Raw genomic sequence first — 25,965 nt, 5'->3', positions numbered from 1 at the left:
CCTAAGCTTCTCCAATGGTCGAACCTGACTCGGTTTGGGTCGCCCCAAATTTGCACGGTCCGTCCGTACCGTCTGAACCTCCGGGACGCCTTATTCTTGCACCATCACCCACTTCTCTCCAAATGATGTTTAAATCCCTTCTGGACTAAAACCCTAATTTTGCACAGACTTCAAGATACTTCTAGAATTCTTTAAACACACCTGAAGCCTTGACAGATAATCTCTGAAGATCATGTCATATCTTTGCACAAGACCCAAACTCCTCCAAATCACTCCTTTACCTCCATTTATTTCTTCAAGTTAACATATTTATCTGGAATCGAGGAACCAATTTGTACTGAACCAAAAAAAACCGAAAGTGGAACTGGAATAAATTCCATAAATATCTGAATGGATCCTATATCTCTCGGACAAAAAAAATTGAAACCAAACCGGAATTGAACCTAAAACCAATTTGTACTGAACCAAAAAAAAACGAAAGTAGAACTGGAATAAATTTCATAAATATCTGAATGGATCCTATATCTCTAGGACAAAAAAAAATTGAAACCAAACCGGAATCGAACCTAAAACCAAATAGGTACCATGTTAAAATACACATTATATATCTAGGAATATTAATTTATTTATTTTCAAATATTCTAAAAATAAAATGTATAAACATAATTACCCAAAACCCGAATTATTTGACTACATTTATCTGAAATATTTAAAATTATCCGAATTGCCTAATATTTTTATTCGGACAACCCGAATTACCAAATATTTAACTTGAAACTCTGAATAATCTGAGGTTTTTACCGATAACATCTGAAATTATTTGAAAAAACAAAAATCAAACTGTAACCAAACTGGAATATTTTTTTTGGATATTAGTCGGTTCTAATTTTGCTATCCGAAAAAATAATCTAACAGAAACCGAACCAAATTTTGTAAACGAATGGTTTCTATCTATATAACCAAAAACCAAAAAAAAAATCAAAATATATGAACCCAAATTGAATCTGAAAACCAAATATCTAGACCTACCAGAAGCTACTGATTGGCTTAAATTGTTAACTTAGTGAATAAAATATAAAAGGGTTTTGAATTTTGGATTAACGAAGGAAAGTATATTCAAAATTTACTTAATAAGGTGAGAGAGAGAAAACGGAAACTAGGGCAAATGAATAAGGAGATGCATCACAAAGTTAACGTCTCTCTCTACTTTCGGTCTCTCGCTCTTCTGCAATAATACAATTTGCGCATGTCACTTTCAAACCCTAAATTAAGCTCTGCAATTTCACCTTTCTCTTTAATTTTTTTTGTAACTTGCCTTTCTCTTTAATTTTCCCCCAAAGGAATCTTTTAAATCTTGATGGTATAATTTGCGTGCCACATAATAAAATAATATTATGTGTATGTTCTCACTTTCTTTAACGAGTGATACATGCGTACATTTACGTGGAAGTTAGGTATACATATGTCTAATTGTAAGATAAAATTTTCTTTTTTTGTTAAAAGTATATGGAGAAAGTTTTTTCTTTGATAAAGTGTAGGACGACGGTTTGTATAAAACTAAATTGAAGGCTAAGGCTAATATTATTATTTCGTTTTGAATGTCTCTAAGGTTAGTATTATAATGAGTAATAAAATTGTCTTTTGATGTCAAAAAGGTTAGTATTATAAATCACATTACATATGTGTCTAAGAAGTGTAAGAACACTTAATCACTCGGTGGTTCTACAGTGACAAACTGTGAACGGTGCATATTTTCTATGGGTTATAATAGGGTTTGAATCATCATATCAAATCATCCAAAGATTCTCACTGTTAATTCTTCCTTGGCCATGGTAGGTGTTCTTAGATTTGTAATACTAGATTAAGTTTCAGTATAAGGATTGGTCTATTATGAAAAAGTACAATTCATTGTTATCTTACCTTCATATAATGAGTTTTATCATTGTGGAGATTAGCAATCATCTAAACAGGAAACTACACTAGTATAGAATATCCAAAAGGTAATTAACCGCGGTGAAAAGTAGCTAGACAGCTTTACAGATATAGAAATATTCTCTGTATATTTTAGACCGTTTGCTTACCACATAATTTAAAGGCAAGAAAGCTATTTTTAGTTTTTTATAACACTTGATTTTATTAATCTATTTTAGTTTTTATTGTTGCAATATTACAGTAAAATAGTATTAATAAACTTATAGTTATAATGCTTTTGCTGTGGACTATCTTTTTTTTTGTCAAACTGCTATGGAATATCTTAAAGCCCTGAAATCACCAATCTATTTATTTCACATATTTTAAAGTGAAAATGCCATGACTCTCAAAATTAAAAAAAATACAATTGAAAGTAAATACTTTAGAGTAATTATCAAATTGTAAGTTACAATAAGTTTAAACATGTGATATCTAAAGTGAAAAATGCAATGTCTGAAAATTAAAACCTATACAAATGAAAGTTAATTCTAGAATAATTATCAAATTGTAAGTTATAATAATTTTAAACATGTGACGTTCCTAAGACGTCCGAGTAAATTACAGTTCTTATGTCAATCTGAAATTTTCATTAAGATTTTCTGATTTTCTAACCATTTACAATTGACAATTAGCTGGCCAAAAATTGACATTCCTGGTCACAATACATTGGAATCTGCAATCTCTCTCTCTCTCTCTCTCTCTCTCTCTCTCTCTCTCTCTCTCTCTCTCTCTCTCTCTCTCTCTCTCTCTCTCTCTCTCTCTCTCTCTCTCTCTCTGGACGTTGGAAGGTGAGCAAAGAAAAGAAAGAAACGTCTACAAATAGACGTATTGAGTGGGCATCTTAGGGTTTTTGAAGAGAAACGAATTTGGTTTGTTTTTGGGATTCTAAAAACTCAAATTTTCTTCTTTCCTCTTTTTTTTTCTTTCTGTTGTCTTGTATTCCGAAAGCTGAATTGAGTTGGGTGAAGCAATTCTCAGGTCTGTCTGTCATGTCTTTACTTCTACTTCTCATAATGGAAAACACTTCTTGATCTCATCAAGTTCCCATCTTTGTACACATCTCTTCATTCAAAAACTCTACATCTATATATATACATCTCTCTATATATTGAAGATTCTAAACTTATAATAATCTTTCATAATGGGATGTTGTTTCTTGACTTTGCCTCTGTTCACAAACTAAATTTCACATTTAGGAAAATTAAAAGACAAAAACCCAATTTCTTCTTCTTTGTTAGATGCGTTTTCCAAGGATAAGTAAAATAAAATAAGAGATCGATCGTAAAAATTGTTTCGGTCATATCAGATTAGGATTAAATTTAGGTTCTATTTATTTTAAGTTTCTCGCATGTAGATCTCTGCAAGATTCTGTTTCCTTTCCTGTCAGCTAAAGTTATGGGTTTTGGTCTGAATATCTTCCAACTCTGCTGGATTTTTTCTCTTCATCTTCTTGAAACTAAGCATAGTTTTGTCTCCATCTCTCTCTCTTTCTCCTTTATGTGTAATAATGTTTCCTTTTGTACTAACTTCAGTTTCATGTGCATCAGTGCCTTCTCAATTCTTTTTGTAGCTGTTTATTTTCTTTACTCTCTCCATATTTCTTTTTTTATTGGTTAAGCTCTTGAAACAAAAATATATATTAAGAATTCGTCATAAAACCCAGATTACAGATCAATGATTTTGTAAATCCTTTTCTGAAGTATGTAAATCTTGCAGATCTAAAGTCAAATTACATGTGTTTGTTTGCCGTTTGTGCCCGTGAAGCATTTCAGATGTTCATTGAAGAGAGAGAGAGAGAGACACACACAATATATAGATAGCACAAGGGATGGGTCAAAATAAATTTTATCTGGGTTCCAAAAAGTCATGTAATTAAATTGGTCAGATCTACCTCCTCATTTCATATCAATAAAAAAAAAATTTGATGAAGCGTTAATATTATATATAGATCTATATATGTCTATTACACATTATGAATAGAAACAATGGTATACACATGATTTTCAAGCATGGTAATGTTTATATGTAGTGATATATCTGAACAAATTCATAAACTGTTGTTTCAGCTACATCAGATCCGCATGGAATCCAATTGATTTTTCTTGTCTCTCCTTGAAATCAATCAAGTAACATCCTTAATTTTATTTCCCAAGAAAGTTGGCATACGAAAAGAAAACTCTTTTATTCACTTAACACATAAAATTGAGTTTGGATTATATTAATTCAAACCCTAGCTTAGGGTTTTTGTTTAACTACAAGCTTTTACATTTTATATAATATCATACTCGTTTGCAGTATATCAATCATTTGTTTGTTTGTTGAACCGTATTTATCTATTCAATAATTGCCAAATTGAGAAACTTTTAGTGCATTTATATATAGTAAGTTATTTATAAATCTTGTTGGGTTTGTCAATTAAAATGAAGGATGGGAAGAGGAAAGATAGAGATCAAGAGGATAGAGAACTCAACAAATCGACAAGTGACGTTCTGCAAAAGAAGAAATGGACTCCTGAAGAAGGCTTATGAGCTTTCAGTCCTCTGTGATGCAGAGGTTGCCCTCATTGTCTTCTCAACTCGTGGTCGTCTCTATGAGTATGCCAATAACAAGTAAGTAATCGCTTTGTGTATATAGATGTGAGATAGTTAATTACAAGCCACAGAAACGAATATGCTATTTTTAGTTAAGCCTTTTGCTAAACTAAATGATGTAATTTCACGATATTTGCATTTTTATGTCTGTGTGTTTTAATTCTATAAGCTGTCTTGAACTATTGATGCAACACAATTGAAATAAAACAGAGAAATGTTGACATGATACTTGATTTCTAGGTATACAATAAGGTTTCAATTAGATTTCAAGAAAGGAAATCTAAACTAAAAATATATATCTAGACTTATACATATGAACCTAAACGAAATAGCAAAAGTACAAATGATATTTGAAATTCAAGAGGCTCATGATATTTACTTTTAGTTATATTTACATATGCATACCCGTATATCATACAAAAGTATTTCTATGTACACAAGTACTATACACTATTTTCATATATATACAAATAAATCTTAAGAAACCCTTTAAAGAGAAAGAGAGAGATAGTACGATGTGTTTAAAGTATCGAATTCATGCTAGCTAGCCTGCAGCTGCTGCAGTGTCGGTCAACAAGTCTTTTTATTTGTTTGCTTTGTCAAAGCTTTTTCTTGGAACTTAAAAAATTTGTGCAGCGAGGAGATGTGTTGTAGTTCGTACTCTTCTTTCCTCTTTCATCTTAAGCAGATCAGACCATGTCTTTTCCTTCCTTTTTTGGCTTTCTCATCTTAGATCTTCCACTTCCTTTTTTAAAAATCTACAAGTCACTTCACCTATTATATATCCAAAACAATTTTTTTTAATATTTGACATTCTCAACGCCAACTTCCGCCCTTCAATTAAAACCCAATAGGTTTGAGTACAAATAAATTCATTACATTGTTCTATATTTATTCAGAGTACATAATAATGATGATTTCTTTTTTTTTGCTAAAGATAATGATGATTTCTATTGTCTCTATATATTGTTTGTTTACCAATGCTATGGCCTATACAAATACTATATATAAATTTAACTTAGCATATGGTTACTTAAACGTTATTATTTTTTTGTATTTACGCATATGTTTACATTTTTCATGTTTTAATATAATAACCTGTATACACGAATGCATCTTTAGGCATCTGAATTAGAATACCGCTGTGATTAAATGCACTAGTATTTATATATTATATATACTCAATATTCCAAGTGAATTGGATGGTTATTTTTCCGTGACAGCATAAGATCAACCATTGAGAGGTACAAGAAGGCTTCTGATAACACCAACACTCACTCTGTCCAAGAGATTAATGCAGCGGTTTTATTTTTTCTCCATCTCGCTATACTTCATTATAGCATCACATATAGACACATATATGCGTATGCATTCATGACATATATAGTCTAATGGGTGTTTAAATTACAGTACTATCAACAAGAATCTGCAAAGCTGAGGCAACAGATTCAAACGATTCAAAATTCCAACAGGTTCTCTACCCTCATTTATAGTTATTAATTACTTTTAAAATTATATATATATATATATATATATATATATTTATATTTATATTTATATTTACTATAACACTTTTATATATATCGTTGTAGGCATCTGATGGGAGACTCTTTGAGTGCCTTAAGTGTCAAGGAACTAAAACAGGTTGAGAATCGCCTTGAGAAAGCCATCTCTAGAATCAGGTCCAAGAAGGTATGTAGCTACAACATCTCATAAGACCTCTTATAAGCTTTTATGTGTATATATCATATAGTTTCCTGAATATTTTTTTAATCTTCTTTGTGTACTTGCGAGAAATAGCATGAGTTGCTTCTAGCTGAAATCGAGAACCTGCAGAAAAGGGTAAATAGATCTCAAACTAAAGTGTTGCTTTAAGTTTTTAATTAAGATCACTCCAATATTTCTTGTGAAAAACCTTTGAATATGGTAAATGACAGGAGATTGAGCTTGATAACGAGAGTATCTATCTCCGAACCAAGGTAAAAACATATATAATGCGTTTCTTTATTCCATAAACACATCAATTAATCATCTATCCCTCATTAGAAGATTCTTCAGTATAGCTAATTAAAATGTGTTAATATCAGATAGCAGAAGTGGAGAGGTTTCAGCAGCACCATCATCAAATGGTTACTGGTACAGAGATGGCAGCGATCGAGGTCTTAGCCTCTCGCAATTACTTTGCTCATGGCATTATGGCTACTGGTTCTGGTTCTGGAGCTGGCCATGGATGTTCTTACTCTGACCCCGACAAGAAAATTCATCTTGGATAATCTCTTGGTGGGAGAAACAAAAAAAAAAGCTGCAATAATGGCTATATGAAGCTCTCTACATAAACTATGTTTGCTGTTATTAAGTAATTCAAAGAACAGTGAAGGTATTAATCCTTCAAGACTCGTTGGAAACTTGTGTTTGTGTAATAATGAAGACATGCTTTGGTTTTATTGTTCTTTATGAAATACATTATGGTATCTTAGGTTTTATTGTTAATGGTATCTTAGGTTTTATGAAATACATTATGGTATCTTAGGTTTTATTGTTAATACATTATGGTATCTGATTAAGTGATTCATATGATATCGTACAGCATATAGCATATAGATATGATTAAAGAACAGAGCATTTTTGTGAACCCTGCTGTCTGCGCAATCTAGCGGTTTCTCTCTCAGCGTTGTTGAGTTGATCTCTGAGCCTCCTGATCTCATCAGAAGATAGATTCTGCAATTCAGTCATCTTTTCTCGGTTTCTGCTCTCTCTAATTGTGCCTTAGCTAGTTGCTCCTTCACATCATTCAGTGATTCCTTCAGCTGGTTAGCGATCTAACCATATACAACAAAACCAACACATAGTGATGATATGTAAACGTTCAATATAACTGATGAATGAAGTGAATATATTATATATACCTTCTCTTTTATCCCTTCGAGCATTTCGTTATAAGTTTTCTCCATTTCCTTCTTAACTTGTGATATCTCTTGTTTCGACTGACCCTTCATTGCTTGAATCTGCTTCTGTTTTTCCTCTAACGTGGCCTCGTTTTCCTGAAATGGATATGAAGATGCAAGTTCAGATCGGTTTTATTTATATAAAGGAACTAAATGTGGAATCTTGTTTTGTTGAAGACTCTATCTATTTTCACCCTTAGCTCAAGTGATAAGTCAGCCATAAATGGTTTTCCATTGTTCTTCTTTGAGATTTGCTGGACGAAGTTGAGAAGATCCTGGACCTGCTTGTCTTTCGTGCTTTTAGGGATATTACGCCTATTGTCAAACAACACCATGCGGTCATCACATTCTTTGAGAATTTCCTGTAAAGGAGCAATTCTTGATAGTTAGTACAGATTTAGTTTTCAAATGTTAACCCAAATAGAAATAGTGAATTCATTTTCAATTCTTTAAATTTTACAGCATTTAAGGAATATTTTATACATGTTTATTTTCATTTTTCTAAAAGAATTGTATAACAAAAATATTTTTTCTCATGTATAAGAAAGAAAAATAAGTAATAAATATTCTTTATTTTATATTATTTTATTCCTATTATTTTTTCATTTTATTTGAATTATCTTTAATGGCTGTTATTAGACCTAACACATTTACCCAGAACCAGAGAATCGATCAAACCCTACCAAAAAACTGAAACCAAAATCGAACCAAGTTTCATTATTATTCAAACAAATTATATGTTTCTGGAACAAAAAAATTGAAACTGAACCAAAAATCGAATGAAAACTAAAATTAAAATATAGTTTATATATCTTAAAATATTAATTGCATTTATTTGTGAAATAAAAGAGTATCATAAAAATTGACTACAGACAAAGTCAAAGTATATGGCTATTTTATCCAAAATATTTCAAATTATCAGAATTACCTAATATTTTATCCAAAAACTTTAAATTACCCAATATTTTCTTCAAAAACTCGAATTATCCATAAATTTCATTCGAATTAACCAACTTTATCTGAAAACTGGAGCCCGACATGAATTTGATTGAATGAGATACTAGTTGGTTACCAATCTTTTTATCTGAGCCTAACCAAGAACCAAATTAAGCGAAAATCAAAATGTCCAGGACTAGTTACTGTAACTAAAGATATTGTGCATTATAATAAACCAACCTGAAACTCAGGACACTCCTCTAAATAGTCATCAAGAGTATCTCCATCCTCAAACGCATCTCCATTGGTGAAAACCACAATCATGTGGTCAACGATCTGGCTTCCGAAAAGGATCTTTAATGTGCGAAGCGTTAATTGCTCCTCTTCTGTTAATCGGTTCCTCACGGAGAAAACCAGAATGACTGCATCTATGCCATCTTTAGCCAGACGTAAGCATCTTACGATTTCTCTGATGGTGAAATCGGGCATCGAGGAAGCACTGAACAGACCTGAAACCACCCTACTTGTTAATCTAAAATGTGTGTGTTTAAGAAAATGTGGGATTTGACAATAGATAGTGTAACAAAACTCACCAGGAGTATCGATAACATTGATTCTCTGACCACTTGATAACATAGAAGTATGTAGCTTACACTCTTTAGTAATGAATCTTCCTCTTGTTTTTGACTGGAACTTTGTCTCTCCTAGGATGCTATTTCCAGTTGCACTTTTACCATTCCCCGTTCGGCCGAGTAGGACTAGAGTTCTTTCAGGTTTCCAATCAACTTCCACATTTACTTTATTTGAATACCAAGACATTGTTCAATCTGAAAATTTTCAAAAGACAAGTGAATGGTTCTTGAAATGAACAATATAAAAAGAAAGGAAACAATAACGCAAAGAGAAACTTATTACTTAAAACAGTTATGTATCTTAGTTCCCGAGTGAGAAAGCAAAGAAAAATATTTGTATTTTATAGAGGCAAAATATTTGATTCATTGACGGATGGAGAAAGAAACTAAGCATAAAGGGAAGGAGAAAGAAAAGAATAACGGTGAGAAGATCTTTAAAGTAAGAATATAAAAGGAAGTTTCTTAAAACAATATAAGAGAAAGTAAACAAGCAAGGAATCTAAGAGAAAGATAACAATCTTTACCAATTTGTTGGGTCCAATACTGCTGCTATATTCTTTTTTTTTTTTCTATATACTTCTAAATTGCCTGAAGGAAGAACCTTGAAGCTGCCACTATGATCAGGGGAAAGGCACAACATACACTATTGGGGTCTGTGCAACCATAGATATATCAATATGTACAGTTTTTTGTATGTAAAATCAATGAAAATGTGCTAGGTATAATAGTAAAATCTCTCGTGTGCATCCATGATAATCTCTCATGTGCACGAGTGCATCCATGATGTTTCAAGTTCGAGTCCATCTTTTGCTTATGTTTTATTTTGTTACAATGTGGACCCAATACAAAAAGAATCTAGCTGCACCCTGCCTATGATTAACCAATAAGACTGAAAATCTCATTCCTAAGATTCATGGTTTGGTTTTCAGAGATCTTTTTGTTAGGCATATTTTTCAGATATGACTACTAACTAAATAGATGTAATTGTTAGGGGTATTTTAACCATTTACCTTAATTTATGTGAAAAGTGTTATAACTACATTTTAACTGAAACAGAAGAAGTATTTATTTTAATTATTAAAGTATTTTTGTTTGTCCAGTTTCAACTGATTTTCTTTTACCATTTTTGTTTAAATTTAATGGTATAAAAGGATATATTTTAGTTTAACTTTTCCCCACTATAACACAAAGTTAACGTTTTTGTGAAACAGATTTTCATTATATGAAAGCAAAAATAGACGAAGAAGGCAGTTTGTGGTTTTTTCTGTTTTGTTAAATTAATTATATTACTTGTGTATAAGACTTTAATCATTTTAGTCGAAAAGAAACGAAATTTGTCATAAATAAATCTATAAGAAAAGAAAATTTCAATATACAATATAACGCTCTTAACATTATTTTTCTAGGTTTATGTCAATATTTAAAATCGATTTTTTTTAGGTGATCAGTTGTAAAAAGAATTCAGTATATGAAACCAGAGTTGCTAGCAGAAGGACTCAATCTCCCGCCATCAACAATATCTTCAGGATCAGACCATAGGAGGCATGGACTCCATCATGAGGTACTTCTTGATTCAGGTCTCTTGATCTGTGTATTCCAAAAGAAAAAGGTCTCTTGATCTGCCATCGATTTGTTAAATAACACGTTCACAGCAGTAACATCCAAAATATATCAGTATAGAGGGATAACACGTTCTATCAACTTGATCAACATACATAACATCTGGAGAGAGACAGCCATGAACATGTAACATCTTATTCTTAACAAAAGCTAAAATACTTTATAGGAGTCGTATCAGTTCAGCGTCCCAAAAACTGAAAAAAATGAGGAATGCGTACGGGACTGACTAACTCATGTAAAAATGTTGGTGCAGTAACAGAGCGATATTTACGTACATACTCATAGTAAAATTAGTAAACATGTTAAAAGTAATGGTGTAAATAGTCTATATATATGTTGACAAAAAATAGTCTATATATATATACATATATATGTATATAATATATTTATTTAGACAGTACCAATTTTGTGATGAGACTGCACTCTTGGGTTGCATGCTTCTTTGGTCTGTGTATCTAACCTGGGAATATCAAAACAACCCATTTAAGTGATCCTAACCTGGGAACATCAAAACAACCCATTTAAACGATTCTTAACCCCATTAGCAGAAAAAATTATGAAAAGAAACACTGTTGAACAAATACCTTCTGAGTGTTACTTTGAGAGGGAGTAGAAGTAACTCTAGTTTTAGTTCAATGCAAGTATATGTGAGATCTCAACAATAATAAGAATGTGCTCTCTTATTAACCTTAAGGAAAATCTCCTTCTCAAAACCTTAAGCTATCTCACGTCAATCTCTAAAACCTCTCAAAGTGTTGTAACACGTCTACAACTCCTTTTATACATAAGATTTAGATAACTCCTAATCTTATAGATAAGATCTATTCTTATTAGATAACTCCCAATAAAAACTCTTATAGATAACTTTCAATATTTAAACATATCTTGATTTAAGATAGCTTGTTCTTCAAGCTTACGCCAACAATATCCCCTTTAAGCTTGAACCCATTTCTTGACTTCAAATCTTCCACACCAATCATGCTCCTCATCTCCTTAAACCGGATCCTTGCAAGTGCTTTTGTTAGAATGTTTGCCCTTTGATGACTTCCTGCGACGTGATCAACTTCGATCAAGTTGTTATCCACACACTCTCTTATGAAATGGTACCTCCGGTGAATGTGTTTGGATCGACCATGGAAAACAGGATTTCTCGTGAGAGCTATGGCTGACTTGTTATCGATGTAGATCATCACCTTCTCACTTGGTTTCCCGATTATCTCACTAAGAAGATCTTGTAGCCAAATTGCTTGCTTGGCTGCCTCTGTCCCTGCCATGAACTCGGCTTCACAAGAAGACAGAGCTACTGTCTCTTGCTTCTGTGAACACCAAGTAATGGGTGAGCCTCCAAAGTAGAAAACATGTCCAGTAGTGCTTCTCCCATCGTCTTCATCAACGTTGTGGCTTGCATCACTGTAACCAATAAGTTTAGTATCGGTTCCTCTTCTGAAAGTAAGACCATTTGAGCGTGTGCCTTGTAAGTAGCGAAGGATCTGCTTCAAGGCTGCAGCATGCGAGGTTCTTTGTTCTGCCATATACCGGCTCATTACTCCAACTGAATACGAGAGATCGGGTCGAGTGTGTAGTAGGTATCTGAGACACCCTATGTTCCTTCTATACTCTTTCTCATCAACTCGGTGCTCCTCACAACCTTTGCTCAGTTTAAGACTCGGGTCCATTGGTATGTGGACAATGTTGCAGTCTTCCATCTTAGACTCCTCCATTATCTTCTCAGCATATCTTTCTTGTTTCAGAGTGATCCCACCTTCATGTTGGTTTACCTCAATACCTAAGTAGTACGTGAGCTTCCCCAAGTCACTCATCTCAAATCGTGCAGACATCTCCCCTTTGAACCCTGCAATCAACTCAATGCTTGATCCTGTCACGAGAAGATCATCGACATACACAGCCACTAGTAGAAGATGTTCTTTCTCCTCTCGTTGATACAACGCAGGTTCCTTAGAGCACCTCACAAACTTCAGCTCACTAAGTACTGAGTTTAACTTCTCATTCCATGCTCTAGGAGCTTGACGTAGTCCATAGAGTGCCTTTCTTAACTTGTATACCTTGCTCTCTTGTCCTTTAACCTCAAATCCCTCAGGTTGTAGCACATACACCTCTTCCTTTAGGTCGCCGTGGAGGAATGCTGTTTTCACATCAAGGTGATGCACTTCCCAGCTGTTTGAAGCTGCCAACGCCAATATGAATCGAACGGTCTCAATGCGTGCAACCGGTGCGAATACTTCATCGAAGTCAATTCCGTGGTGCTGGATGTATCCCTTTGCTACCAGCCTTGCCTTGTACTTGTTGATACTGCCATCTGAGTTGCGTTTCACCTTAAATATCCACTTAAGCCCAATTGCTTTAGCTCCAGCCGGAAGATCAGTTAAGTCCCATGTCTTGTTCTTGATTATAGAGCTTATCTCATCTTCACACGCATCTCTCCATACTTTCTTCTCCTTTGCTTCATCAAAGTTCCAAGGCTCATCATTAAGACTCATCAGCAACCATTCTCCTTCTTCCTCTGCAAGAAGAACGTAGTCATCCAAGTAGCTTGGCCTTCTAGTTTCTCTCTGTGATCTTCTCAGGCAGTCACTAGAGGCGTCGTGATCATCATCTGAAACCTCAATGGGATCGTCTGCATTCTTTTCCACCACTGTTTCATCGTTCTGAATGACTGTCTCGTCAGTCACGTTACTCTTCTCACCTTCATTTATCCCATGGTTTCCATACTCGCTAAACTCGATACGAAGTATTCATGTATCACTTTCTTTCTCACTCTTCTTCCAGTCCCAACTTCTGCTTTCCTCAAATATCACATCCCTGCTAACTACCACTTTTCTACTCGCCGGCTCAAGTAGTCTATAGGCTTTTGATCCAGGTTCCGTTCCTAGATGGACGAGCATCTGTGACCGATCATCTAGCTTCCTTAGTTGATGTCTATCGATCTTAGCATGACAGACACATCCAAATACTCTGATGTGGCCTAGAGAAGGCTTCCTTCCTTTGTAAGCTTCGTAAGGAGTTTGATCAACGAGCACTCGTGTAGCTACTCTGTTTATGATATATGTGGCGTGTCTTACTGCTTCTCCCCACAAGTAATTAGGAACCTCCATATGCTTTAAGACACTTCTTGTCATTCCAAGCAAAGTTCTGTTTCGCCGTTCTACGACGCCATTTTGCTGAGGCGAGTAAGGAGCTGTGAGCTGTCTTATGATTCCATTTGATTCACAATAGCTCAGGAAGGCGTTTGAAGTGAACTCTCCTCCCCTGTCTGATCTAAACATCCCAATAGTTGCTCTTTTCTCCTTCTCGACGATTGCTTTAAATAGTTTGAACTTCTCGAATGTCTCTCCTTTCTCACTCAGAAGTATCGACCACATATACCGCGAGTAGTCATCGATGAGCACAAGTATGTACCTCTTCTTTAATGGTGTGATAGGTGAGATTGGGCCGCAAAGGTCACCATGAATCAGCTCAAGTACTTTCTTTGCTCTGAACGTCGTTGCTTGAGGAAATGGATGCCTCGCTTGCTTTCCAAGTAAGCAACTTGAACAGATGTCCTTGTCAATCGTAATCTTTGGTATCCCCATGACGAGCTCCTTGCTGATCATTCTTCTCATAGACTCTCTGCCCATGTGTCCCAGTCTAGCATGCCACCTTGCTGATTCACTTATTGTTTCCAGCTTCAAACATCTCTCTTCGACTATATTGATAGTTACTTTATACAGTCGATTCATGGACCTCTTGGCTTTAGCTATCAGTTTCCCATCTTTATCTCTCAGCGTAAGAAACTCACCTTTCATCCTTACATCACAACCAGCCTCCGTAGCCTGACCAAGACTGATTATGTTGCTTCTCAAATCTGGGATATAATAGACCTCTGCTAGGAGCTTCTTTTCTCCATCGTTACTACAGAACATAATTGATCCCTTTCCTTTGATATCAACTCGTGAGTCATCACCAAACCTCACCTTTCCTGTGATACTTTCATCAATCTTCTTGAAATACTTTAGATTTCCGGTCATGTGATTACTTTCCCCGTTATCTAAGTACCACACGTTGTCTGAGGCTGTTTCAAGCTCCTTTGGGTTGACATTCTTCTCGTTTAGGTAGACTACCTCATGCATCATCAACTCCTCTGCTTCCTGCGTGCTCTCATCTTTGGTCTCAGTGGCCTCTTGTAACTTTAAAAGTCGGTCAGGGCATGTAGAAGCATAGTGTCATGTTTTATCACAGCGAAAACACACGATTTTTGAGATGTCTTGAGACCGCTCATTGTATCTTCCTCTTCCTCTTCCATGGTTATAGTAGCGACCGCCACGACCACGACCTCTCTGGAAGATATGCTGAGAAGATAATGGAGGAGTCTAAGATGGAAGACTGCAACATTGTCCACATACCAATGGACCCGAGTCTTAAACTGAGCAAAGGTTGTGAGGAGCACCGAGTTGATGAGAAAGAGTATAGAAGGAACATAGGGTGTCTCAGATACCTACTACACACTCGACCCGATCTCTCTGGTAATTAGGAAACTCGCGAGCTGACGAGTTTGAGGTAGGTTGTGCTTCGCTATTTGCATACATGAGCTTACTCTTTGTCTCCTGTGTTTCTTCTTCTTCCTTCACCCTCTCCTCAAATGCCTTCATCCGACCCACAATATCCTCAAACGTAGTTGTCTTAAGGTCAAGTACTTGCTCCAACGATGCGACCATGTGAATGAACTTCTTTCTTGGAAGGCTCGTCAGAAACTTCTTTACGAGTTTAGCTTCACCGATGTTTTCCCCAAGTGAGGCTGACTTCGATGAGAGCTCAGTCATCTTTCCAGCAAATTCATCTACAGTGTCGCTATCCTTCATCTTCAATCTCTCAAAATCGCTTTGCAGCGTCTGTAACCTTGCTTCACGAACTCGTTCTGCCCCCACATAGCGGGACTGTATTGAATCCCACACCTTCTTTGCACTGTTCAACTCGCCTAGTTGTAGCACTAGTGTCTCAGGCACGAACTGAAAGATCAAGGCTATAGCCAGATCATTCTTGTCTACAGCATCTGTTTCCTTCTCCGCTGCTTCCCAGACCTTGTTCACCTTCAGCAACAGTTTGATACGTATCGCCCAGAATGTATAGTTAACCTCCGTAAGCATGGGACAGCTTATTGTAGGTCCTCTTCCTTCCACTGGCTTTGCAACAACGATATCGCCCATGATGTTAGTCCGATCGTTCCTACAAGCTCTGATACCAAATCTAGTTTTAGTTCAATGCAAGTATATGTGAGATCTCAACAATAATAAGAATGTGCTCTCTTATTAACCTTAAGGAAAATCTCCTTCTCAAAACCTTAAGCTATCTCACGTCAATCTCTAAAACCTCTCAAAGTGTTGTAACACGTCTACAACTCCTTTTATACATAAGATTTAGATAACTCCTAATCTTATAGATAAGATCTATTCTTATTAGATAACTCCCAATAAAAACTCTTATAGATAACTCTCAATATTCAAACATATCTTGATTTAAGATAGCTTGTTCTTCAAGCTTACGCCAACAGTAACAACATCTCAGCGATTTATTGCAGTGTAACAAATCTCCTAATCGATGGTCTTAGCGCAATCACTCCAACTTCGGAAGTCTACATCATGTCATAGAACTGCTTCGAGTGGTTGCTAAGCCGAGATATATTCCCTTTACATGTACCATCAACCACTAGTTTCTCACGGATCTTGAACAACTACAACACAAATCTTTCCTTTCTAAGGTTCGTAACGGTACATCTCACCTATTGCAGACTATATTCAAGAACCTGAAACAAAATACCGTTTGTTATCATTCACTGTCTTCACAAACAGACTAAACCCACATTCATAGATGGGCCTGCCTACGTACTATTTTCCATCTTGGATACTTCTGCTTGCAATGTATTCCAGACCCGATCAATTTCTATCATTTGTGGCATGAAATATACTTGTTAGATTAGGTAATAATAATACCAAAAGAAACTGTAGAGTAAAATCTCTTTTAAACATCAGAGAATGCTTGCCTGCAGCGAATACTTGAGAGAGAGCCTTCTTCTTCTTTTGGTAATTTGCGTGCAAGAAACTCTTTTACTCGTTGCAAGTTTCAATCAAATGTAACTGACCAAGCCAGTTGCTAGTCCCTATGGATTGAAGAGGGTTGAAACCGAGTAAAAATTAGATTGCAAAGAAGGAGAAAAAGAAAGAAAAATAACGCATGATATATCATATAAGACGTTAAAAACAGAGATTCATACAAATCAACAACCTCAGTGCTATAAAGGCTGCATCATGTGGTCTTTGCTTTAGAGCTTGTTGCAGTTCTAGGAAGGAAAAAAAACATGATGTCTTTTACGGTTGAAATAAACAACAGCCATGGTTAATGTTATTACTCGCTCCCTCTCATCAGCACTATCATCCAAACCCTTTGGCTTGATCTGATTAGGAACACAAGGTCAAGTAAACAGTGCATAATTATGTATTTTACAGTGTTTGGAATCCAAAAAAATAACAACAGAATACCTGCAACTTTTCTTCTTTTACAAGCTTATGAAATCGCTTTTAAGATATTTTTCCCAGTAGATGCAGTATTCGACCTGAAAGTGTTGATTTACAGGAATCAATGGGTCCGATTGGTAATGATTGTAGATTCGAAATTATTGCTGTAGAAAAAAATCTGTAGATTTTTTGCTGTAGCTTTAAATTTTATTACTGTAGAATTTTATGGAAAACACTAAAAATTGCTTTGGATATTCGGCTCTGCAGAGCACTTCTACAGCTGTAGGTTGGGGATGATTGATAAGTGCTTTGGACATCCACTTTTTCTTTCTACAGCATTTTTCTAGAGCAATCAAGCTTTAGATCTAAAAATTAAAGCTACAGCCAAAAAGTTAGAAAATGAAATATATTAGCTTTCTAAATCAATTTTTCTACAGCTTTTATTTAGTGCTTTGATAATAAATTTACAGCAAAACAATTAAAGCCAAAGCAATAAAATTCACAGCCAATTTTCTAAAGCATAAAAATTAAAGCTACAGCACCAACCAATCAACCCCGTTATTTCAAGAGCTGTGGTTTTAAAAAATAAATTAAAGTTTGATTGCTCTAATTTTGGTGCTTTATAAATAAATGGAGCTGTGGAGAGCGCCCACAACCATTACCAATCACACCCAATATGTCCAGCCTACAATCAGATTGTGAATTATCAGTAATCAACATTTAAAAAGTTAATAAGTAGTCGCCAAAAAAGGATTATCATGTTAATTCAAGAAAATACAAAGAAGGTCGAACCGTGAAAAACAATGATAATTCACTGATCATTCATTCAAAAATGGATTTACCCGGATTGAAGCTGTGACTCAGATGGTCATGGTGAGATGTCGTCGAAATACATGCCGACATGAGATTTTCCAGTGGTAAGCTAAGACTTAGTGGTGGATTTCATTGCCATGTAAAGGAATTTTTTTTATTTAGGATGAATTTAGATTTGGAGAGAGGGTTTCATATAGGAGAGTATCAAGGGGAGGTAGGACAAAACATTAAAGAATTACTTTAACATCATTATTGATTGAGAAGGTTTTTTTTTTTGTAAACTGGCTTTATTGATTGAGAAGGTTACGGGGAAAAATCAGAGATTGGAGAAGATGAAGCTGGAGAGTCCGAGGAAGAAAGCTTCAACGCTTGAAAATAAAACAGATTTTTCGGTGGATTCAGATGGGCCGAATGATAAACTAAATCTATACTATTAAAGCAGATGACTGTTTATGAATCTGTCCATAAAATTTCTAATTAATTACAAAAATTGCATGTACCTTTTTCCAGCATTATTTACAACCAATCAAAAGTCATTAGTTTGCTATTACATTAAAGAGTATTTAATATAATTCAGTTCTTAACCTTTTTGAAAATTTTGTTTCCTAAATGTTTGCACTATATCTTTCCAAAAAATATTTCACATTATTAATTATTTGAAAGCATTTATTTAATGAACCTCAAAATAGAATCAAGTTGAAATAAAAAATGATTAAATCGACAAAATGATAACACGGGTCTGAATTATCCCAACTCCTTAAAAATAGTTTCATTTAAAATAAAAACTAAATCACATAAACTAAATTTAATAAAATTATAGAAAATATTTTGAAACGCAAAAATGAAATTTTCAGTACAAGAGTGTTTAAGATATAAAATATTTTATTTAAATTAAAAAAACAGTGTAAAATAAGTTGAACTTTTGTTTGAATAAATAAAACATATTACGGGTTAGAATTATTTAGAGTCTTCTAAAATTTAGTCATATTGAAAATAACAAAAAGAAGTCATATAAGTAAATTTAAGATAAATTTCATAAAAGGTTAAAATATATAATTTATCAATAAATCATAACTTTTATTATGTAAAAGAATTTTCCAACAAAAAATATACCCGCCCTTACCTTTTTGTCAACATTATTTGCAACCAATTGAAAATCATTATTTTGCAATTACATCAAAGAGTATTTAATATAATTCAGTTCTTAGCCTTTTTGAAAATTTTGTTTCCTAAATGTTTGCACCATATCTTTCCAAAAAACCTTTCACGTTATTAATTATTTGAAAGCATTTATTAAAGTAAACCTCAAAATAAAATCAAGTTGAAATAACAAATGATTAAATCAACAAAATCATAATACATGTCTGAATTATCTTAACTGCTTAAAAATAGTTTCATTTAAAATAAAAATAAATCACATAAACTAAATTTAATAAAATTATAGAATATGTTTTGAAATGCACAAATGAATTTTTCAATACAGAGAGTGTTGAAGATATAAAATATTTTATTTAAATTAAAAAAATCATTGTAAAATAAGTTTAACTTCAGGTTAAATAAATAAAATAATATTACGGGTATGAATTATTTAGAGTCTTCAAAAATTTAGTCATATTTAAAATAACAAAATAAGTCATATAAGTAAATTTAAGATATATTTCATAAAAATTAAAATATAATTCATCAAAAATCATAATTTTTATTACGTAAAATAATTTTTTCAATAAAAAATATACTCGCTCTTTTTAAGACTGGTCAAAATCTAGTACACGATTAAATATAGTCCACGAAAATAAAGTCTTCTGACTGGTGAAGTGTCAAAATAGAACGTTTTGATTGGTTAATTTTTTATGCTTAGGTGGATAGGTTAAAAACACTCCCTTTATCTTTTTTATATATTGGGATGCAACAGAATATGGGTTTATTTAGTAACAAATTAAAGTGTTAGGTTTTATCGGTTAAGAGAAAAACTGTAGGGGGCAAATGTGAAATTCTATCAAGATAATGTTCATCCCAAGGAGAAGATGTCGAACACAAGAGAAAGAGATAGAGAGATGGAGAATGCTTTGTCTCCATCACCGGCAGGTGAAATAGCCGGAAGAGTAGCGTCTCTTTACGTCTATCCTATCAAATCATGTCGAGGGATTTCTTTGTCTCAGGCTTCTCTCACTCCCACAGGTACAGTACTTCTCAAATCTCGTTAGTTTGGTTATGATGTTGATTGAGATGTGTTCTTGGGTTTTAGGGTTTCGATGGGATAGAAACTGGTTGATTGTCAACTCTAAAGGAAGAGGACTGACTCAAAGAGTGGAACCAAAGCTTTCCTTAATCGAAGTTGAAATGCCTAAACATGCGTTTGCACATGACTGGCACCCCGACAACAACTCTAACATGTGTAAGCTTTTCTATTTAGTGTCGTCTACTTATGAAGATATATCCTTTTTATTTTTTCTGCTTGTGTTTACAGTGGTTAGAGCTCCTGGGATGGATGTACTCAAGGTTTCACTAACCAAACCTGAGAAAATAGCAGACGATGTCTCAGTCTGGGAGTGGTTTGGCTCCGCACTTGATGAAGGAGAGGAAGCCTCTAACTGGTTTTCAATTTTTGTTGGCAAGCCTTGTCGACTTGTTCGTTTTGATTCAGCCTCTGAGACAAGACCTGTGGATCCAAATTATGCTTCTGGTCACTTTGCCATGTTCTCAGATATGTACCCTTTCTTGCTTATATCACAGGTCAGGTCAGTCACCATCAACCAAAAGGTTGCTTTGTGTTCTTGTTCTGATCAGATAGTGTTACGTTACGCGTTTTTTATAGGGTTCCCTTGATGCCCTGAATGAGCTTCTCAAGGAGCCTGTACCCATCAACCGATTCAGACCCAAGTATGTTTGTTTCAAATTATTGCCTATGCATGTAACAACAAAACAACTAACTATCTTTTCACTGGGATATATATGTGTGACAGCATCTTGGTTGATGGATGTGAACCATTTGCTGAAGACTTATGGACAGAGATACTTATAGACAATTTCACCTTTCACGGTGTGAAATTATGCTCCCGTTGCAAGGTAGGTATATACAGCTTCGTCAATATACTTTTTTTCTTAAGAGTTAGCTTTTAAATTTGTTTGGGATGAGATCAGGTACCGACGATAAATCAAGACACTGGAATTGGAGGTGAAGAGCCAATTGAGACTCTGAGGAGTTTCAGGTCAGACAAATTTTTACAGCCACAGAAGAAACCACAGGGAAAGGTACTCGAAGAAAAAAATACATTGTTGGTTTAACATCATAATCAATGAATATTGAAGTTTTGAATGATGATGATGATGCAGATATACTTTGGACAGAACATGGTTTGGAAAGATGGGTTTGGGGATGGAATAGCAAAAAAAATTGAGATTGGTGATTCTGTTCTTGTCCTTGGAAAACTCTCCTCTCCTACTGAAGCAGCAACTTGAAAGCAAAAAAAAAAAAAACAAGAAAACATGCATTTTGTTCATGGTGTAAGTTTATCCGCGGACATCAAAGCTTTATTAGAGCACTTGTATATTATCATTTCTACTAACAATCAAACCCAAACCTTTAGCATTATGAAAGCCAATTAATATTGGTTAAAACATTAATGTGCTTCCCAATCATCTTACCCTCCGTGCATACAACAGCAAACCTCTGAGATCAATAAAATTTCATAGATACAAACATGAACTATACAGCTAATTAAATAGTAACCTATGACCTTAAGTGCTTTCCGTCTCTAGAGATGTCCTATCTTGAGGCTTTAATATTTGTGGATGTTTTGCATTTCTCTATAGAATTCGACTGGGACAATGAAAAGAAGGGAAACCACCCTTACTATTTTATTCTCAGATGTTGCATTAATAATCCTAAGCTACACAAAAAAAGACTCTTAGGTTCCTCAATCTGCAAAACTTACAAATTCCAGCAGACAAAGCAAGTAAGAAAGGTTTTCGTTACTATATCACCTTGATGTAGCTTGCTTAAGACGTGACATTGTCTTAATAAATCGGTAAGTTTTTTTTTCCCATAAACATTTGATCAGTACGTGCCTCCCAAATTTCTCTGCGAGTGGGTAATGTAAACCGCCTAGAGTAAACATTGCTGGCAAAGGATTAGTAATATTACACTTATGAACTTGTAACATGGAATTGTTTGGTGTTCCATGTCCCTCTGGTTTCCGAAACATAGTTTATATTTATAGGGAGATGAATTACCCGTTGACCAAAAAAGTTCGATGAATAATTCATATAAATCTATTTCTTCTACAAAAATGTAAACTGATGTGTCCAGCTCTTGTGAGTGATGCTGTTTGAAGCTGCAGAACTCACTGATTATAGAATAGATGATTATTGAATTACACATTTTGATGTAAAGAAAGCTAAACTTTGTTTGACCTTTTTTTTTTATATATATACACAGAAAATGCTCTAAACGCTACATGCTCCTCCATTTGAAGCTCTCCCTATAGGAAGGTTTAGTTAGACCTTCAAACTTGAATTCTCTGATTTTCATGTAACTTTGACTGGATCTTTTCTGTCTTCTTGTCCACTAGAGAAAAATATTATGGTTCTCTTAACTGGACTGCAAATATGTTATATGTGTTAGGTTAGTGGTTGCCAATATGTTTTGATTCTCAAGCAATGCTTTTCTTGTTAGAAGATTATCGACTTTCATATATCTCAACTAAAACATAACTTCTTATCAAATGAAACGAGAGATAATAAAAAGAAAAAGGTTAAAATAGTGTTGAGGCACGCAATGTAGCAAGTCCCAGAAATATCAACACACAAAGACGAAGCAAAGTTAATAAACTTTGGCTGCTTTATCTTAAATTTGAAACGTCTTTTAGCGTGTAAATTAATAACCGATTCCTTTCTTCACCCACTCTTCTTCTCCTTCTTGTTTCTCTCTCTCTCTCTCAGATCTTTTCTTGTAACCTTTGAACTTTCAATGGACATTAAAAACCCGATTTTTAATAAAAAAGAAAAAAATAAAAATATCAGTGCCGTTTTCTTGGGAAATTTAATAACTTCCCGTCTTGGAATAAAAGTTAGAGACACACTTGTGGTGCTCTTCTGAGAGAGATTTTTTTGGAAGATGGGTAATAGAGTTATGTGTATGAAGAAGAAAGATGTTGCCATCAGAAGCAGTGGAGGAGGAGGAGATGGGTCTAGAAGCAAGAGGGTAAGTCGTTCTCAAAGGAAACTGCTTGGTGATGAAGAGATGTTGCATCGACGAGCTTTGTCCATGGCTATTCATCAAGCCCAGCTTTCTCAGAGATTCGATGGGTCCATTTCTAGACGTGTCGGGTCTACTAGCTCCAGAAGACAAACTCTCTCTGACCCTTTTTCAAACAACAAGCAGGTCATCATCATCCTCAAATTTTATAATAAAATGATTAAAATAAAAGGTTTCGACTTTGTACTTTTTGAGACATCAGGAGAAAAGGGTTTGTGTAAGAGATTCTTATAATGTTTTTTTTTTCTCTGATTGTTCTGGAAAGTTTTCTAGTGGCTTTGCTTTTTCTTAGTACTTTTTTTTGGAGGAGAAAGTTCAAAAGTATGTAGAGATTGAAAATCTGATACTGACACTAGGTTGGGACCAGACAAGAAGTGTTATCTTTGTAAGAATGTTTGTTTTCTCTGTTTGTTCTTAAAAAGTTCTTTGCTTTTTGCTTTTTTTTTTTTTTAAGTTTAATATTATTTGCTATACCTCGTTGTAATTTAGAAACATAGAGTGTGACAAGAAGCTTCTTTTTGGTTATGAGAAACCAAGTGTCTAGGGATCAGAAGACAAGTTACCTTCTAAACGATGTTAGTGTCCTTTTGTCTTTCAGGTACCTGATCTTGTGGAGAGCTTGGCGGTTAAGAAACTCGTTCTTGTACATGGTGAAGGGTTTGGGGCTTGGTGTTGGTACAAAACTGTTGCTTCATTGGAAGAGTCTGGACTATCTCCTGTTACAGTTGACCTTACTGGATCTGGATTTAGTATGGCTGACCCAAATAGTGTTTCCACTTTAGAAGAATATTCGAAACCATTGATCGAGCTTCTTCAAAATCTTCCAGAGGAAGAAAAGGTTAGGAAATGCTTGTGTCAGGTTGATCAAATAGGTTTATCTTGAAACATGGAAGGAAGGTTTTCATTCTACAAATACATATGCATGAAACAATTGAGTGTTGATTGTTGCAGGTGATTGTCGTAGGTCACAGTACAGGAGGTGCATGTGTTTCATATGCATTAGAGCGGTTTCCTGAAAAAATCTCAAAAGCTGTATTCATATGTGCCACTATGGTTTCTGATGGACAAAGACCCTTCGATGTCTTTGCTGATCAGGTAAAACACTAGCAAAAATTTACCCACACTCAGTTTCTTGAATGTGTTTGTTCTCTTAACCAACATAATTATATTCAGTTTAGCTTCGGTAAAGATTTATTTACACAAATTAGAGAAAAGCTAACAATTTTTAAGAAATCAAACGTGAAAGCATAGAGTTTAACATGTGTTGTGGAGTCACTTGCAACCAGTGTTTAAGTAATGTGCATTTCTGTAGATCCTTGTGAATTTTAAATTCGATGAATAGGTGGGTGGGTGCTTGGTTTTCTCTTCCTCATCTTGTGAATGTTTTTGTTTGTTCTAAAACTCTTAGAAACTGTGTCTATCACAGCTTGGTTCTGCAGAAAGGTTCATGAAAGAATCACAGTTCTTGATCCATGGAAATGGAAAGGACAAGCCCGCAACGGGGTTCAGTTTTGAGAAGCAACACATGAAAAGCTTGTACTTCAATCAGTCACCCAATAAGGTAAACACAGCACAAGAACAGCCCAATTGTTGTTTTCTTTTGGTTTGCTTCAGTTTTTGTTTCAGACTTGGTTCAATTTTGGATACTAATCAATCAAAATCTCTAACTGTTATATAATACATATTTTTGGGACTATCAAAACAGAAAAAAAGTTAATTTTTAATTAACATTTACGAAAGTTTGTTCAAAAAAAAATTAAGATTTACGAAATAAAATTCAATCAACTAGCATTGGAAAAAAAATATCATTTGTGAGAAAACTGATATGCAGTGTGATTTTTTAAATTAGTAAATTTTTGGTGCATTTTTGTTGGTTTTTGTTTGTCAACAATGGTTTTTGACTTGTTGACTTGTTGATCTCGAAAAGAATAGGTCAACAAAAAAAAAAAAGCTAGACAGAACTCATAAATGTGCCTTAACATGTTTTTTTTTTGTTCAGGACATAGCATTGTCGATGATCTCAATGCGAGCAGTACCATTGGGTCCAATGATGGAGAAACTGTCGCTGAGCGCAGAAAGATATGGGAAAGGTCGGAGATTCTATGTTCAGACGCTTGATGACTTGGCTCTCTCACCAGACGTTCAGGAGAAACTTGTGAGAGAAAATAGTCCCGAAGGAGTTTATAAGATCAAAGGAAGTGATCATTGTCCTTTCTTCTCTAAACCTCAGTCTCTTCACAAGATCCTTCTTGAGATCGCTCAGATTCCTTAAAAGAGAGTTAAATCTTTAATTCACTCGACCATGTATAATACTTTTAATTTTTCAACTTATAAACTTCTGTATAATTCGTCTTACGTCGATACCAAGCAAGATAGTTTTTTTTTTTACCAAGCAAGATAGTTAATTGTGTGCATACGATTTAAAGTGATACTAGATTTTGGATGTATGTTTGGAATGATTAAATGTTAAACATAAATTTGATGGTTTTCATATTTGTTAATTTTTGATATTAGTTTTTTTTTTTAACAACTTGATATTGGTTTATTTCGTTTGGTTTGTTGAGTATCTCATTATAAAGATTTAATTTTTTTTTTGGTCAATTTTTTTTGAAAATATTTAAACATCTATTTTTATTAGTATCAATATATTATTGTGGGTTTTGTTGACTCAATCTTATTATATTATTGTTTATG

General features: G+C 34.4%; 4 protein-coding genes across 4 annotated transcripts; 3 read left to right on the top strand and 1 right to left on the bottom strand.

Moving 5' to 3' along the window:
- The first annotated feature begins 2,825 nt into the window (after window positions 1–2,825).
- On the top strand, window positions 2,826–7,006 carry LOC108823748 (agamous-like MADS-box protein AGL11). Its single transcript, XM_018597026.2, has 8 exons — window positions 2,826–2,949; window positions 4,398–4,580; window positions 5,786–5,864; window positions 5,973–6,034; window positions 6,155–6,254; window positions 6,363–6,404; window positions 6,500–6,541; window positions 6,650–7,006. The coding sequence occupies exons 2-8, from the start codon at window positions 4,399–4,401 to the stop codon at window positions 6,833–6,835; spliced, it is 693 nt and encodes a 230-aa protein (XP_018452528.2). The 5' UTR covers window positions 2,826–2,949; window position 4,398; the 3' UTR covers window positions 6,836–7,006.
- On the bottom strand, window positions 6,974–9,437 carry LOC108823747 (immune-associated nucleotide-binding protein 13). The gene is given in 7 exon segments (XM_018597025.2): window positions 6,974–7,300; window positions 7,303–7,381; window positions 7,469–7,603; window positions 7,702–7,869; window positions 8,684–8,952; window positions 9,037–9,270; window positions 9,359–9,437. Coding segments are annotated over 6 exon segments (1,008 nt in total). The 5' UTR covers window positions 9,263–9,270; window positions 9,359–9,437; the 3' UTR covers window positions 6,974–7,169.
- A 10,595-nt stretch (window positions 9,438–20,032) lies between these two features.
- On the top strand, window positions 20,033–21,634 carry LOC108823986 (uncharacterized). Its single transcript, XM_018597308.2, has 7 exons — window positions 20,033–20,192; window positions 20,260–20,409; window positions 20,482–20,747; window positions 20,830–20,894; window positions 20,978–21,080; window positions 21,156–21,266; window positions 21,348–21,634. Exons 1-7 carry the CDS (start codon window positions 20,039–20,041, stop codon window positions 21,471–21,473), a joined length of 975 nt encoding a protein of 324 aa, XP_018452810.2. The 5' UTR covers window positions 20,033–20,038; the 3' UTR covers window positions 21,474–21,634.
- A 1,294-nt stretch (window positions 21,635–22,928) lies between these two features.
- LOC108825863 (putative methylesterase 12, chloroplastic) lies at window positions 22,929–25,659 on the top strand. The gene is made up of 5 exons (XM_018599219.2): window positions 22,929–23,397; window positions 23,870–24,109; window positions 24,223–24,366; window positions 24,698–24,832; window positions 25,271–25,659. The coding sequence occupies exons 1-5, from the start codon at window positions 23,131–23,133 to the stop codon at window positions 25,541–25,543; spliced, it is 1,059 nt and encodes a 352-aa protein (XP_018454721.2). The 5' UTR covers window positions 22,929–23,130; the 3' UTR covers window positions 25,544–25,659.
- The last annotated feature ends 306 nt before the right edge of the window (window positions 25,660–25,965 follow it).

This window comes from Raphanus sativus, chromosome 9 (assembly GCF_000801105.2).
Source record: "Raphanus sativus cultivar WK10039 chromosome 9, ASM80110v3, whole genome shotgun sequence".
In the NCBI taxonomy this organism is placed as follows: Eukaryota; Viridiplantae; Streptophyta; class Magnoliopsida; order Brassicales; family Brassicaceae; genus Raphanus; species Raphanus sativus.
This window is presented reverse-complemented; position numbering and strand designations above follow the sequence as displayed.